General features: G+C 37.1%; 1 protein-coding gene across 2 annotated transcripts in view; it reads right to left on the reverse strand.

Annotated features, from left to right (window-relative positions):
• PPP3CA (protein phosphatase 3 catalytic subunit alpha) overlaps positions 1-18066 on the reverse strand; it is a 305294-nt gene that overhangs the window by 58134 nt on the left and 229094 nt on the right. For both annotated transcript variants that reach the window (XM_059922488.1, XM_059922487.1), the window contains exons 4-6: positions 10796-10907; positions 9592-9737; positions 6595-6734 (exon numbers count right to left, since the gene is read on the reverse strand). In XM_059922488.1, the coding sequence (XP_059778471.1) occupies positions 6595-6734; positions 9592-9737; positions 10796-10907 (398 nt within the window). The remainder of the gene's footprint in view (positions 1-6594; positions 6735-9591; positions 9738-10795; positions 10908-18066) is intronic.

An 18066-nucleotide genomic window follows, 5' to 3' on the forward strand; every position in this document is an offset into this window, starting at 1 on the left:
AAGGTGACACTTCTGAGCCCACCAAGAAGAAAGAGCCTTTCCTCCTCCGGGTTGATCAGCTCAAGCCGGGGCCATGGCCTTCTGAGAAGAGGGCGGGCTGGATCTCAGCCCCACTCATCCCCCTCCACAGGGGTACCCTTGTCAGGCACAATCTAACTGTATGAGTGACTCTGCTGGAACAGTTTTTTTTAACCCTATGTCCTGAACATGTCTTGTAACGACGCTTGCTTCAAGGATTGGTGAAGGCCAGTGATGCTTTCAGCTTTGTGATATTCATTTACCAGCATGCGTTGCTGTATTTGGGAAAGAAGCTATTGTAGTCTTTGAAAATGTTGGGTTTTTTCCTATTGGAATATGATTATTCCTTACGCACTAGAAAATGCATCTTCTCTGAGTAGAAAGGGAGGTGGAAATTTCCATGGAATAGTAAGGATCCTTAGATTTGGGTTCTTATTCCACTTCCTTGAGCCTGAATTACCCCGTTTGCAAAAATGCAGACAGTATTATTTATTTCATAGAATTGAGATGAAGATTAAATGAAGTAGCAATATATGTAGATATCCTAGCCCAGTGCCTGGCCCACGGCAGTAGATAGACATTCAGCCACTCCTATTTGTCTCCTCACCACCGCAGTGTGGAGGTAAGAATGCACCACAGGACGGTGAGTCAGCAACCCCAGGTTCCAGCAGCAGCTGTTCCATTTATTAGTTGTGACTTGTGTTAGACCTTAGAGGCAATAACTTATGGGGATTAGCAGACAGGCAAGGGGTTAGAATTCCACCGAAGGAAGGAGAGGAACAGGGAGGAGACTGAGCATGAACAAAGGTAAAGAAAGCAGAAAAGACAAAAATGTGAGAAATGATAGAAAAACTGGCTGGGTATTAGAGCAAATAGCTATTATTAGACTCATTCTATTGCTTCTCTTATTATTTTTGTTTCTTGCTATATTAAACTCTATTCTAGACCTTGAAGTAAATCTTGTAGATTTCAGATGCTTTAACCATGATAATAGCCAGCAGGCATTATTAAAATGCCTTTTTATGCTTCTATGCCTTTGCATATACTTTCCCTGAGTTTGTCTGTTCCTCTGCAAAGGCCCACTCTTCTACGAAGCCTTAGCTAAATTATCACTTGTGAACCCTTCCCTTCAAACCTACCTCACCCTGAGGTGCATAAAATTGCTACATCCACCATGTTCCCATAACATACGAATCTAATACATCACTTGTCACACTGTAGTGTAATTTATGTTTATACATCTGCTCTCCAGTAATAGCGAATGCCTTAAGAGACAGACATTGTTTTATTTGCCTTCATATTCTAAACGCTCAGCAGCAATTTGTCAGCTTACTGAAGCTCACACACAACTGTTGGAGGAGCCTCAACAGGGGCAGTTACGCAGGTGCGAGATGCAAAGGGTTTCTCCCTCATTGGCTTCAGCAAAGCAGAGGCAGGCAGCCTGCAATTCCTTGCCAATGGACCAAGAGAAAGCCTCCACCAGCCTCCTTGGTGCTTCACCCACTCTCAGCCTGGTAGTATGCAGGACTTGCCCCCCTGCCCAGCTCCTCCTCTGCTTCTTGGGGCCTAGCAATGGGTTCTTAGCCCTGGGGTGTCCTGGCACTGCCTGGATGCTGTCAGGCCTATCTTTTCCTAGGACTTGCTGTGTTTTTTTTCTTTGCCCCAGGTTCTGCAAACTAATTTCATTTTGCCCACTAGGGATCAAGTCTGGAAGGGCTCCAACTCTTCCTGCCAGAACTTCACCATAGCTTAAGTCCTCACTTGCTCCTGGCTGCCAGCTGCCTCAAGAGCAGTGAGCAATTTTTCTTTGTAAGGCAAACTTTTTACTGAAGTATAACATCTTTTCAGAAAATTGCACAAATCAGACGATTACAAGTGGACACCCTTGTAACTAGCACTAAGATCAAGACAAAGAACATTGCCTGAACTCTTCATATCTCCTTCGAGTCACCATCATCTCCTCACTAAGGGTGACCACCATCCTGGCTTTTAACCTTACAGACTTGGTTTCTCTAATGCTGTACTCTTATTTCAATGAAATCACCCAGTATGCACTCTTTAGTATCTGGTTTCTTCCACTCATCGTTATACTTGTGACATTCATCCATGTTGTTCTGTGCAGTTTTTCTCATTCTCACTTGCTGTATATAGCTGCATAAATATACTACAGTTTATTATTCATTCTACTAAATAGACATTTGGGTTGTTTCCATTTCTTGGCTATTATGAATACTGCTGCTATGAACAATCTTGTATATGCCTTGTGGCACACATGTGTACACATTTCTACTGGATATAAAAATAGGAGTAGAATAGCTTAGTTATATGAAGGTTCAGCTTTAGTGTATACCAAAGCAGCTACCTGTAATTTGGGATTGGGGGTAAAGTGAGACCATTTGGGTAGTCATCTTTCTAGAATTCCCAGAGTTTTTATCTTCCTCATATTTTTCACCACGTCCTTGCCTTTAAGAGCCTCCCCCACTGATTCTGGTTGGATATGTTCTACTCATCCTTTAACGCTCAGGTCTAATAACATTTCCACCATGAGTAGTCCCTTAAACCCCATTCATCCTTGTGTGTGTGTGTGAGAGATGACCTCCACATTTATCACAGAACTACTCACCTTGCAATTTATCAGTTTCTATTTATTGGTCTCTGCCACTAGACTGTCATTCCCTCAAAGGCAGGGACTTTGAGTACCTATAACACCTCACAGAAGGCATATATAGTAGGTGCTCAGCTAATATTTGTTAAATAATTGAATGAATGAATGAATTCTCAAAAGGTTACCCATGAATGGAGCAGTGTGAATTGAGGGGAGGGGATAGGAAGGTGTGTGATTTCGACAGGCTAAAAATGAAGGTCTTGAACTCAGAGTGGGAGGGAGGGAAGGCAGGATGGTCTAGATGCTGGTTTTATTTTAAAGAAAGGGTCAGTAAGACATGATGACTGGTTGGTGGTGATTTCAGCACAAGAAGAAAAAGCAAAGGTGTTTGCTAGTCTGTGTGACTGGGAAAATGAACTGTTAATAGAAACAGAAAAACCAGGAGAAATCTCCAGTGGGAATTAAGCAAGTGAGAAGGTAAATAATAAACCTTTTCAGGCAAGGTGAGTTCAGGATAAGGTGACAACGGAACATTTAAGATAAAAATTCCAGCAGAAAACTAGGCATAGAGAATTCGAGCTCAGGAGAGATACAGAGACAAAGGGACCAGACATAGATCTGGTAATCTAACCACAGAGTTCAAAGTTTACAGTGAAGCTAAGGGAACAGATGAGGTTCTTGGGAACAGTGTGAAGAAAAAATGTCAAGAGCAGGAGGAAGACAAAGAAAGAGGCAGGAGAAGAGTCAGGGATCTGCCTGATAAGTCAGAGGAGAATCAGGATATGCGGAAAAGGAGGAGCCAGAGCATTTCAAGGTGGAAGGGGTGGACGAGAGTGTCAACTGTAGAAGAGAAGTTGGGCAGCTTGTGAACAGAAGAAAGGCTGCTGATCTGTGATTAAGAGACCAGTAGTGATTTGAGTGAGCTGCCATTTGTAGCTTCAAAAACACGTTTTAAGTGACTGTCAAGATAGTCTTCAAATCTCAGCATATAGAGGAACTTTAAAATGGCTGGTTTAGGGCTTCCCTGGTGGCGCAGTGGTTGAGAATCTGCCTGCCAGGGCAGGGGACACGGGTTCGAGCCCTGGTCTGGGAAGATCCCACATGCCGCGGAGCAACTAGGCCCGTGAGCCACAACTACTGAGCCTGCGCGTCTGGAGCCTGTGCTCCGCAACAAGAGAGGCCGCGATAGTGAGAGGCCCGCGCACCACGATGAAGAGTGGCCCCCGCTTGTTGCAACTAGAGAAAGCCCTCGCACAGAAACGAAGACCCAACACAGCCAAAAATAAATAAATAAGTACATAAATTCATTAAAAAAAAAAAAAAAAAGGCTGGTTTAACTCACTTCTTCTGAAGCAAGCTATACCTAGAACACAAAGCTTACAGGATGCCTCCAAGGTAAACAGCCTAAAGCACCAAATCTGGCCGACAGTTTCATTTGGTCTCCATGAAAGTGAAATTTTACCTCTGATTTGTCACGATCCTCACGAACCTTTATACTCTAATGCGTGGCTGCTTCAAGCATCTTAGTTACTTGAACATTATAGGCAGTGAGTATGCAAACTCTGGTCTAAGGTTCTAAAGATGATGGTAGCACTGGGGCAAAAGCAGAGTTCTTATGGATTCCTTCCTCTCTGTTACATGGACTGTCTTCTATAACTCATGAGCAGCATTGGCAAATTCTTACAGATGCATCTGTCTGTGTAACTTCATTTTATTTAAATCACGGCCCAGGTAATACATTAGATCACGGATAGGGTGGCACAGCAAATTAAATAGACAAACTCTACAGACACACGTGAAATAAAACTGGGAGTTGTGGATCAAACTAACTGCCAATAACTCAAACAGGTAATTGTCACCAAGTTCTTTTACCAATTTTTTTGTTCCTTTGTGCCCCTCTAGATCAGCTTTATAAACCATGACCACAGAGGATGCCTTGACACCTTCAAGATGACACTGAAGACAAAAGAATCAAAAAGCTCTAGGAGAATGTGTGAGTCATTTTTCTCTTCAGATAAAACAATCCACACTGCTCTGCCATTTCTCAGAGTACATAGGCTGTAGATTTTGACAGTCAGCATTTCTCATGGCTAGCAATCATTATCTCTTAAGAACCTCTAATGAGAGGAGTTAAATAATAATTTTGTTGAGAACAAAAGTGTGAAAAAACACGCATAATCCTCCCATTATCTAGTTGATGGACTTTATGTCTGATGTAAACACATCTGTGTCTATATTCACAAAACAAAAAAATACCATAACTTTATATAAGTTCAGTACAGGACTTTATTTAGAATATATGTGAACAGCTGACTCAGAAAACTAATAGAGGAATGTTATACTATGAATTAAAAAAAGATTAATGCAATATGGCTTAATATCGAAATCAAGAGGTTTATCTTTTGTTTGATATTGTATTATTGAAGCACAACTCAGTGGTATCAAATAAGTAATTTAAACATTCCTGGTATAATTAGGGATTTAACACCAGATTTGAAAAATTGAACACTTGGCTTTGATATATTTCAACAATACAACTTTTCACTAAAAGTTGGAATGTCTTTAATAAAAGACTACTCTCCAATTAACTAATTACTGAAAAGAAACCTTAGGCTTTTCAGAAATACTATACCATGACTCTTTATTTTAGCCAAAATTTCCAAAACATAGAAATGAATTGTAAACTTTCTGATAAATAAGCTTGGAACAAACCTCTTTCTTAATATTTAAAACAAAAACCATTCTTTGAATGATGCTTTACAGTGTACAAGACTTTCTGTTCGCAAGCTTCAATTTCTCAATCACATCAAGAGATAAATAAAAGGAAACTTTTTCCCCCCATAAGGGAAACAATGTATGGAAAAAAATTTTCCACCAAAATGTTCCAGAATAAACTCTGATCAATGTTATGCAGCAGGATGATATCTGCTTACTCTAGAGATGAAAGATATGTGGTTGGATGCATTTTACAGAGTTCTTCCAGCCTGGTCATTAGCTTGGCTGCCAGGGCAGGAATTGAGTGTAAACTTCAGTGAACATCAGGTATGATTTTTCAGTTTTTTTTTTTAAAAAGACTATGTATTCTAGAACTTAAATTCTCAACTTCTCCATAATCTCTTTTGCACTTTCATTCTGGCCATTTTCCCATCAAACTATATGTCTGATAAGGGAACCTAGCAACTGGGGGTAATAAAATGCAGTAGGCTAAAATTGAGGTAACTAAGATGTCAGGAAAATCGTGAGGATATGCAAAAACCCAACTGCGTTGTTGATTTCTTCCTGAAGTGCTCTGAAATGTTATGGGGGTGGTAATGTTTCCAAATCTCCATACATTTGCAAATATAAACATTACTATAAAAATTCTGTCAACATGGCTTGTCAAAGTGCTAAGAATAAATTTACTACGGTACCTATATACTGGGTTGCTGCTAATTTTAATTTATTCAGGAAGTCCAATGAACTTAAGAAAATTTAAGAATAACTTGAAAATAATTTAATCAATTTGAAATTGTTTTTCTGATTTAAGTTATGAAAACTGGTAAAAAGAATTTTAAGTAATGACATAATTGAATGAAGAAAAAAGAAAATCAAGGCTGGCACTGGATTTTTTCCCTACAGTTCCTGAAACAGAATGAATCTTCTACTAAACCCTACTACCTTCTTCAGCTGCTTTGCCATGCTGAAGCCACTTGACGCTTTTATGTCTTTTCTATTCTTCACAGATATTATATCTATATGTCTATATAGATACATTCATTTATTTCTCTATCTACTTATTTATTTATATTTTTATTCTCCAAGGGCTAAGAACCCATTTGAACCAGGCTATCAAAGTGAACCTTTCATTTGTACTTGCTTCCTAGAAATGTTATACGCACATACTAACTAAATCAAATACATGGACTGATCAATAACAACAGTTAACGAATGTCACGTGCTCCAAGAGGTGAGCTGGAGCTCTCCATCCTCACCTGTAGAAGTATGAACACCCCCTGACTGTGTTGTGAGTGAAATGTTCCTGAGTCTTCTCATTTCCAAAATCCTCCAGGGGGTCTGACCACAGGATATCACACATAGGTCCATAAGCGGGTGGTTCTTTGAATCGGTCTAACTAAGAAAAATAGAAGACAGAGAACAAAATACTCATCTTTGGAAAGTTGGAATTCAGAAATAGAAGAAACCAGCATTTTGCAGTACCCACGTTTGCTCCCCAGCCACAGTGCAGCGTGAACTGCCCCCTACCTCTCTCCTGATCTGTGCTCCTTCCTCCCCACTCTTCTACTCTTCACCTTTCTCGAACTTTCCTTCCTTCTTCCTCCTGACACTCATTTATTATCTGCCTTCAGCTCACCCTTTGCTTCCCTCTTGCCTCTTTAATTCCCACTCTTTACTCTGTTTCTCCTCTCTCCTGGTTTCCTCTCCATCTTTCTCTCCTTTTTATTTTATCCAGCCTAGTGTTTTAGTTATTACCAATTGAGGTGACTCTAACTGTATTTCATTTCTTGAGGAGAAGCTTTTATTTTATTTTATCTTTGGGGAAATTTCTGTTACTGCCTCCATTAAACTGTGATTTAGAAATCAGGATGGGGAACAACTTACGGTGTTTATATTCAACACTATAATTTTGAGAACAGACGGCTTTCATTTTAAGAGTAGCTACTTGCTATATGACATTTTGGATATTCACTCATTAGTGGATATCTAAGTTTCTAATTAAAGTCCAAGATGATCGGAGTCATTTTACTGGGTACAAACCAATCTTAATAATAAGCAGTAAAATGAGCTCCAATTTAGCTGGTCATTCTTCAGCTCACAGTTCTAAGCTTTAGAGTTTTACCTTAAGTCCTCATATGAAATCCATTTTCCAATTTTCCAGCTATAAATGTTTAGCAAAATCATATTTCAATTTAAAATGGTACATTTAGAAGCTATGAGCAATACAATAACTGGAAATGACACTTCACCAACAATTTTATAACATTGTCACCTTCTTATAGTTTATCCTGATTTGACTGCAATTAAAGGATCTTGGGTGAAGTTAGCACATATTATGGAGTCTCTTGAAAAAAAGCATAAAACAGCTATGAAAACCCATTAAGAACCAATATTCTTCATTTTCAATACTTTAATATTTTAAAAAAACCCATAGGGACAGGTGAATATATAAGGCAGACAGCCTATCAAATTCTCTCTTTTTCTGAGACATAAAAGGCAATGTAAATAATGGTTTTGCTACATACCATTTTTTACTAATATCTAAAAATGAACGAAGCAATATTTCACTTTTTCAACACCCAATGAAAAACTTCAATAAGATAAGACCCTCTATATTTCAACCATTATACTATACATAAAATATTCATTGCAAACTTAGACTTAAGATATTTAAATAATTTATGCTTTTGGAACAATTCATACAATAAAAATAATGCTTGTCCATAAAAATACAGAATTTCTTTCTGAGAAGCAAGAACTGATTATTTGGGATAGAACAGTAGAGGAGGGGAGACTTCCTGATTACTGTGAATTCCCAGCTAGAGCTTTGGTAAGGCAACCAGAATATAGAATTTATTCTGGAAAAGTTACAAAATGCATTCTGAAATTAATACCATCAAATTAATGCCATCTACTGTGAAAATAAACAACTCTGAAGTTAATTAAAGTAAGTGTGGTGGAAACTCTGACATATGGCAAACACAAACATAAAAATCACTTTATGGCTCAGTCCAAAGTGTAATGACAAATATGAAAATTGAACATAATATCTGAAACATGCCAGAAACAAAGTCCTAGGGATAGCAGAGCATATTTTGAAAATCTACATAATTTATGATAAGAAGTTTAGTTACTGATTTCAGGAGTCCATCAGACTGTAGAAGAATAAAGTGGTTACATTCATGCAGAAAGTGAACCACTCTATACTTGAACTCCATGACTACACTTCAGTGTCCTGTCTCTATAGAACTTGAAATATAGAGCAAATATCAATCCTCTGTGTGCCACAGAACACCAGAAGCAGATGTGTAATGGTGTCTTATAATAAAGGACACAAATACACAGAGCAGGAAACAAAGGTTTATTTAATGTATTTTTGTTTAATTTTAAAAATAAAAACCATGAATTTCCTTTCTAACAGGAAAGTAAATACAATATTATTTTTACATTTGAAGACTTGGACCTTAATGATAGAGTATTCAGATAGAATTTGAATGTTTTACTTACCTGAATATAGTTTTTCTTTAAAAACCAATGAAATTTTCAAAGAATATTGAGCATAATCAAAGAAATAAAAGACTGTCTCTTCCACTACATAAAACTATCCTACACTACATTTTCACGTGAAAGAGATATTCCCACATTTAATCTAACTCATCTTTTTGCTGGCCAAAACAACAGTAAGATCTAATGTTAAATTAAGTAGAAAAATACCTCTTTAAAAAAATTAACTGTTTTTCACCTTGCCACTCAGTACAATCAATAGAATAGCATCACAGCCTTTGTTAGGTTGTTACTTTAAAATTTTAAGCCGTGAAAATAGTTAGATTTTTTTTAAAAAATGCTAATATGGACACATTTTATAGGTCAAGTTGTGATATTTTTCCAAGAGGAAAGCAACATCTTTTATCTGTAATATACCATGAATATACAATGCGTTGTTTGAAACAAGCCAAGGGGAAATGAAAAGACATATATATATACATATGTATATATATATTTTAGTGATCAAATATTTAGTATTTCTAATGACACGTCACATGGTAAAATGAACCTTGAGGTTTTATAGATGAAAACTCTTCCAAGTATAAATATATGTTTCTTTCTAGATAAAAAAAACAAAAGAGATTCATGACCACTTTAAATCATTTTAATTCAGAAGTATCAAGTTAGTGATAAAGGCAGGGAAATTAATGCCTTGCATTTATTACTGAAGACACCAAGTGGCAGACTTGGAAAATAACAGAACTTACTTTTCTGATATCATCTAAGGTGTTAATCTCTGGAGACAAACCGCCGTGTACACACAGGAACTGCTGGTTCATCAGGGCAGCCAGGGGCAGGCAGTCAAAGGCATCCATGCAGGCATCATATACGCGTTCTGAATACTTTATTTTACCTTTAATATATGATGAAAAACCAACTACTTACTCTTATGATTTCATAGGTAGGATTTGGTTCATAAAAATAGGGTTTTTTAAAAAAATGTTTTCTTGCCGGAATCATATTAGCATATAAGTACACATACAGAGTTCCAAATGTGATTAAAAAAGACTTTTTAAAGTTACATATTAATCTTTATATCTACTATTTTTAATTTTGGTTGTTCTTCCATATTTGACAGTTTTTAGTAACTTTTTGTGTAACAGAGGTGAGAACTTTTGTATACATACATCCCTGCTAGTTATCTGCAGATGTGTATTAAAAAAAAAAAACCAAAAAAAACCACAGCAACTACGAGACCAACAGAAGAGGACACAAAACTGGCTGATTCTCCTGAATGTTCTTGTAGAAAAGCAGATTGCAAGAAAGTTTCCAAAGTTGTTTCTAAATCACTGCACATTACTTTTCCTTTATTGACTTCTACCTAATGTTTTGAGGGAAGTCTCTATGCTCCATTGAAATAGGACTAAATGACAAAGAGAAATTTAAACTTCCAAGGACAATGAGGAAAATTAAGAGAGGAGGAAAATGAAATTTATAGGAAGTACTCCTCACTCTTAGTATTTATTTCTAAAGGAAGAAGTCGTCTTCAATTTTGTAAAATCCACTCAAGGCTGGTACATCTCCTGGGTCCAGAAAGAGAGGCTCAATGTTGAATCTGCCCTCCATTTGTTTTTATTGAGTGATCTGAGGTTAAAGAGTAGGATTATCCTGAACAGCAGTATTCTGGCTATTTTAAAAAATAATTTCATCACTTGTTGCTTAGGCTAAATCACATCAAATATTAATTCGAATTTTTATATCACTTTATAAAAAAATTATAATTTAAAAAGAAATTCTGAATTCTCTTAACTGACCATGCTCAGAAAGTAATATGGAATGACATAATATAGTATCATTTTTTTAATTTTTGACTTTTAAGCAAGGGATCATATTGTAATACGCTCTTTGTATGGATTAAAATCATTATTTAGCACATACGATGTTAAATGAAGAAGCCTGAAGTATACTTACATTCTTGTTTAAATGTGAAATACTCTGTTAGATGTCTACATTCATGATTTCCACGAAGTAAAAACAGTGTTTTGGGGTAAAGAATTTTCAAAGCCCACAAATACAGCACACACTGAGAAAGAAAAAAAGAATAATATAAAAATAAATATTTTCCATTATACTTACACATACCTTGGCTGACATATCAGGAAGACACGAACCAAATGCACTACTGTGACCAAAAGTCCCCAAAAGGCTAGGTCTTTTTTATGGAAGATATTGAAAATCAAACAGAGAACATTACTTTGGTACAGAGCCAAGGTTCATCTATACTAAAGTATAAACATTGCACTGGAGATCTAGACACCACACGAAAACAATGGACTGCATAGAGTTTACTGGGAAAAGCCCGAATGAAAATATACTAAAAATGAAAATATACTTGTGTCAAAGTATGAGAAGAAATGTGATGGACAATTAATAAATAAAATAAAGTCACTTCTCTTTATAAAGGTAATTATTTTGTAAAAATTAGGTAAAAGAAATGGGAGAATTAGAAAGGAAAGGCACCACAAAATTTGGAAGCAAACATTGACAAGCTCAGGCTGACTTGGATTGTATCTATTTTCTTTTTTATTTATTTATTTATTTAATTTATTTTATTTTTGGCTGCTTTGGGTCTTCATTGCTGCGCGTGGGCTTTCTCTAGTTGCGGCGAGCGGGGGCTACTCTTCGTTGTGGTGCACGTGCTTCTCACTGCCGTGGCTTCTCTTGTTGCGGAGCACGGGGTCTAAGCTCGCGGGCTCAGTAGTTGTGACACACGGGCTTAGTTGCTCCGCGGCATGTGGGGTCTTCCCGGACCATGGCTCGAACCCGTATCCCCTGCATTGGCAGGCGGATTCTTAACCACTGTGCCACCAGGGAAGTCCCTGTATCTATTTTCCATTATGCTCTCTCCTTCACTACTCTTCTCTCCCATTATCTTGTCTGTTATTTCAGTGCCTTTGGTGTTTAAAGCCTTGAGCTTTTTGTTTTATACATAATTGTAAATAAACTGAAGGCCAGGGAATCTCACTACGCATGCTGCTGATAGCTAGGGGAAACATTTCATATACCTTAAAACTCTCAAATTAATTACTCGGGTATTACAGTTTGCATAAAAATGAGGGCCAAGTATAAATTCACCAGGCTTGGAATCAACCGACACTGACACAGTCTTCCTGGAGTGTGAATTAAGATAACTGGGATACTCAAGTATTAACATCAATTTCATTATCCTCAAATAGCATTCATTAAAAATCCACAGGGAAGAGGAGAGCACACTGAAAACAAGTATGCTTTTTTATCCTCATGAACTTTATTCTGAAAATGAAGCTAAGACGTTAGAGAACCAGAAAAATATTGAGACAAGAGTCTGATTCTGGTTACTGAAATCTAAAACCAAAACTGAAACAATATTTATGTTTTAATAATGAGTTTTCCAACATATAGTAGGTACGCCGGATAATCTCCACAGGGAAAAGCTACTGGCAATTCATTTGTGGTGCTACCTGTGAACAACAATCATCTCTGTCAGCTCATGGGATAATTTCTTAAATGAGTGGAAATAAATGTTTGAATATACAGCCCAAGTTTTGAAGAAAATACTAATTATCAGAAAAAATTACTAAGTTGTTCAAGCAAGATACTGCCCCTCACTGTAATTATGATTGAATAAACAAAAAATAATTAGCTGATATCAAATTTTACATATATGTGTTACATTAGTTAATTTTATAATTACCATTTTCTGCTTATAGTTATTACCTAAAGTTCATGTGAAAGATGATAGTACTATTTCTGAGAAGTTGACCAACTGGCCTATATTGAAGGATTATGATCTGTTGATATGTGTACGTGGCTCAATGATTTAGTCTCTGATTGCTATGTATCAGGTTTAGAGGTGCACTTACAATGTTCTAGTAAAAGGAGTGTGTATTATCAAGCTTGTCTCACATTTCAGAGATGATATTTGTACACTGTTATTAATGTCAATGAGAGAACTATTCTCAATTTAAAATTTATAAGATTTTATCATATGTATGTTTTGTTTATATATTATAAATAATTTAAAATTATAAATTTAAAATATAAATTAAATTATAAATTATATAAAAAATAATTTTCCAAATAGTTTGTTAACATTGGATGTTTGATTTGGAATAGGAATGGGATGGGTATGTGAAGTCTTTTAAAAATTATATTTACTTGTTGAAAGTGTTGTATTTAACGCATACATTGGGGGAGAGAACACGTGTTTTGGCTACACTGTAGTTACTTTTTAAAAAGGTTTTCTTTGTTTCTTGTTTTCACTAATGTATAACTTATATCCAGTGAAATGTATCTATCTTAAAGGTACTGGTCAATGAATTTCTGCATATGTATATTCCCATGAAACCGCTGCCCAGATTCAGTTACATTTCAGCACCCAGATGGCTCCCTTGTGCCCCCTCCCAATCAATGTCCTTTGGAAAATGTTACCACAATTCCAAACTCTTTAGATTAGTTTTGCCTGTAACAATTTATTTTAAAGCAAAGCTATAATCTCTCCAACAAAAATCTAAAATGCAATTTTTTAACCCCACTCAAATACTACTAGAGGAATCACATTCTAGGGCCCATATTTTCTTTTTATGCCATCTGTTAAAGATCCTGTCTTGACATTAGCACATGGCTTTATCACCTCTAGTCTTGACGACTATAGCTCTTTCATAACTGAAACCTCAAAGGTTCTGTGGTATCCTTATCATACCTATTTACCTTTTAAATGATTCAGTACACATTTCATGTCCCTTATTATGTAATGGATGTAAAGCACCCTGTATGTAGCAGGAGTTTAGGAAACATGAGCCTCTTTCCTGTAAATGAGAAGGAAGGCAGTCAGAAAGGAGGGGGAAGTAGACAGAGATTGGGGGAGAGAGAGAAAGAAAGAGAGAAAGTGAGAGAGAGAGATGACAGAGAAAAAGGAAGGGAGGGAGGAGGAAAGAAAAGTCAGGACAAGACAAGACTAGAGAAAAGAAAACTCAATTTCCAAATTCTTGGCTCAGAGCACCCTAAAAATAAGAATCCGCTGTCCACATTTTATTTCCCTCTCCCCTGTGGCAAGAAGAAAATATCTTCCCAAACACTGACTAAAACCACACATGCAGCCAATATGGAAGAAGTGGCACGGTAAATGACAGGCAAGCGTGGACTGAGGAGGGGAGCCCCGCGAGCTTCTCCCTCAACATCCGGCGGGAGAGCTCTGCCAAGCACAACACTGTCCTGCTGGTAACTATTTTGCCATCTAGAGTTCTAACATTCTGGAGAGCTAAAGATCTTGGACAAAATTATAACCTGATATTCTTTTAAAAAAGAAAAGTCTCGCGTAAAAAAAATTATCCCATTTAATGAACAATGAAAAGAAAAATTAAATAATTGGTTATTTTTGTCCATGGAGTATCAGATGGCTAATGTGAATAAAATTTTCCCTGGATTAACTGGTTGAAGTAGAAATAGAGAGGCAAGTTCCATTGGCTTTTTTGCAGGGTGAGATGTAAATTAATTGCACTAATCACTTTCAACTGGACCTCGACTATCTTTGCAGTCATACTCTAAATAATTAAACGGATATTTACAATCTAAAATTAGTTTGGTTTAGTCAATATGAAAGATCGAGCATCCTGTATCTTTTTATTAATTTTTTATCGCAGACATAGTTTTCTCTTATTTAGCTTCCCCAATGAAGCAGCACTAAGGATATCATTTTCTTCGTTAGTTTAATTGGCTCATTGATAATAGCAGTGCAGTTCTTTACTTTGTAATTTATGCCTCTTAATGACGTGTATTCTTAAAAACCTGTATAGGGGAGTAAAGAAGGATGTAAAAGAGGAAGCAAGGAAGTAAAAAACACATATATACAGCTTCAGACATATATCAAGCAGCTCCCTAAAATAACTATACATGCTGTGAAACATTCTAATCAAAAGTGCTGTCTCTCAGTCACAGGACGGTAAAGTGAGGGATATGCATTGGCTGGGAAAAGATCCAAACTCCTGAAAAAATGTCAAACGCTGCTTCTCTGAGACATCATTTGCCTGGCCTGACAAGCACACAGAGAAGCAGCGGTGGGACTATCACTGCGCTATACGGACGACTGGCTGCAGCGACACAGCCAGACAATTTCTTCCTCACGTCTGTGGCATCACTCCGTCACCTAACATTGCTTGCTGTACCCTTTGCTTGTTATTCTCGTGCAGAGGCATGGAACACTGCCTGACGTGCTGTGGTTCATTCTAGTCTATGAGTTTACAGCTAATAAACACAACTGCTCTTCCTGCTTAAAGGTGTTCGAGGCCTGGGCTGAGATCTAGTCGCTGGTGCAGGGGCACAGCTCCCTAAGCTCAAGGCAATGTCTTGCAGGGCAGAATGGCTAGAAAGGGAGCCCGAGGAAGTGAATAGAAGAAAGAAACAGTTGTGTGTGCCTTTGTTTGCCATTCTGAGTTTTTCCCTGCATTCTCAGAGAAACACACTCAGACACGAAACTATCAATATATATATATACACATAGCCTTGATCAAAGAGATTAGGTAGCATAATGCCATCATGAGAAAGAGGATGGTATTTGGTGTGAGGCAAATCATTATCCCAGGCAAAATTATCTCTTACATCAACTACTCAAAAGCTTGTTTGTTTCATTTGGGCTAACTTTGTGGGGAACGATTTCTAATCTTGGCAAAAGATGGGGGGAAAGGCGGGGAGGGAGTGTATAAAATGAACTCCATGTACTGCCCAGAGCACACTACCCAGTGCCTGTAAATACTACCCAGCTGAGACTATATGAAATCTGAACCTACCCTTCAAAGCTGATTTCGTAAAAATTAAACTTAACTGCTCCTCTTTGCCCAGAGAATAGCCAAACGAGAAGACCTGCCGTGGAACTCTGAATTATTGAGATGAATCAGGAAGCCTGTTAGGATAGTACACGCTGGAAAACTGAGCTCTCATTTTAGGATTTATCTTAAACCAACAGGATACTCAAAGAGAATATTTTATATTTAGTGTTTTGCCCTTCAGATTATATTATATACAAAGAGTTATTATATATATTACATATTATATAATGTGTAATATAATATATATATTATATACAAAGAGTGTGTATCAGTGCCTGCATCACTGATGTGTGCATTTTTTGTGGTTCGTTTAGTGAGTATATGGTCAAGGCATGGGATGTAGTGGAAAGAGCACAGACTTTGCATCCCGGCACTGCCATTTACTATGTGTGTGACTCTCTCTGAGCCTTGGTTTCTGCATGCTGAAAAGAAAGACATTTACATGTTCCTTGCAGAGCTGTGAGGAATAAATGAGATCATTTATACTAGGCAAACAATACCATTTCCAGCTTGCAAACAATGTCAGCTTCCTTAATCCACAATACGAAGCCTCACAGTATCTTCAGTAAGTATATTTTATATAAATATCAGTTCTATTTTAAATAGGCTGATATCACTGAGCCATTCTCAAACCCCTCAAAGGTCACAGTCTAATCAAAATGGATCATTTTTACTTCTGAGGCCATCACACTTTTGTCATTTCTGTGTGTATGTGGCAGGTCCCCGGGGCTATACTCCCAGACTTCTGGAGGTGAATTAAAGAGCTGTTTTTGAAGATGGGGACTCTGATATATGCATCTCAGAACTTTTAAATGTCCTGTGATACATACACTCGATATTTCACCAACATTTGGTTTCAGACTTTGATTCTTTGCTCGAATTGCAGAAGGTACATATTACATAAACTACCACAACTTTCATAGTTCAAAAATCTAGATTAATTGTAGACTAAAATAAAAATCTACTGAGGAACCAGTGATTACTGCTTCTCAACTTCTTTAAGGAAACAGTTCTAAAAAGCTCTAATTAGAGAGAGTTTGGGAAATTTCAAAAGGTTTGAGGCCAGAGATTCAGAAGCCTGAACTCTTCTCGCAAAAAAATCAAAGGTAAATAGACTGGTAAGATTAAGGAAATATAATCAGTCCCAACAGGAGAGTCTTTGCCATTCTTTGCTTAGAAGGTGAGCTTCAAGAAAAGTAGAACACTGATTTCATTTATCCTCAGAACCTTCCATAGGAGCATATAAATATTAAATGAATAAGATAAATTTAAGAGTTACTAAAATAATTTTTAAAAATATTTACTTAGTTTCCACATGACCCTAATTTAAGGGAAGTAGCAGAAATTCTTTATCTCCCATTACTGCTTTCTGTTTATAGCAGTCTTTCTCAAATCTGGCTACACACGGTAATCACATACGGTCAGGTAAACCAATTCTGGCCCACGGGAAGTAACAGCGCCACTTATGGGAAACATCCTTAAATGAGAGGACATACCCTTTTCTTCCTTCTTTTCCTTCTAGCTGCATGTAATGTGGGAACATGAGGGCTGAAGCTGGTGTAGCAGTCTTGGGTCATGAGGTTGACTTTGTAACGAGGCCACGCACATCAGATCAATAAGGCAGAGACCCTGGGCCCTGGCACCAGGCTGGGTCACACCAGCCATGGTCCACCCATCTATGAGCTTTTACTAGAGAGAGAAATAAACTTCCATCCTGTTCAAACCACCATTAGGGTTTTTTTTTTTTTTCCCCTTTACTCTTGGCAGATACTAGCCCTAATGTGATACAAAGGTCTTACAAAATTTGTACTCAATCACACTTCTCTGCCATGTTGGTCAAGTTAGCCCATGAATGAGGTTTATGAGGTTTCCTAATTTCTTCCTCTGTACTTTTCTCACTTCAGTTTCCCTCCTAGTTAAATCTTACTTGTTTTTTGTTTCTAACCCCAGCCATATATGCCCTCGATATTCTCCCAAACATCTATATTCCAATGGTAATTATTTTCTGTACCTTTTTTATCCCAAGATTTTAATAATCAGTTCAAATAATAATTGAATCCTGGAACCATCTGTTCTAGGCTTCTGATTCTATAAAGCTTTTTACAGTTATATTTTCCTACATAGATTTAGATCCTTGCTCTAGAGAGCAAGGATGTATATTTCTTTAAATTCTCCTAATTACAGTGCATATACATGGAAGAAATACCTAAATGTACTCCTCTTTTTGGACTTATACACCAACACCACCCCTCCCTCCCTTACCACCATGAATGATTAAGAAATATGTGATCTTTAAATGAGATCCTTAAATGTGATTAATATATTGGTGGGCTATATATATATATACATATATGCATAGTCAATGATGGGAGGTGAATT

Source organism: Balaenoptera ricei, chromosome 5 (genome assembly GCF_028023285.1).
Source record: "Balaenoptera ricei isolate mBalRic1 chromosome 5, mBalRic1.hap2, whole genome shotgun sequence".
NCBI lineage: Eukaryota > Metazoa > Chordata > Mammalia > Artiodactyla > Balaenopteridae > Balaenoptera > Balaenoptera ricei.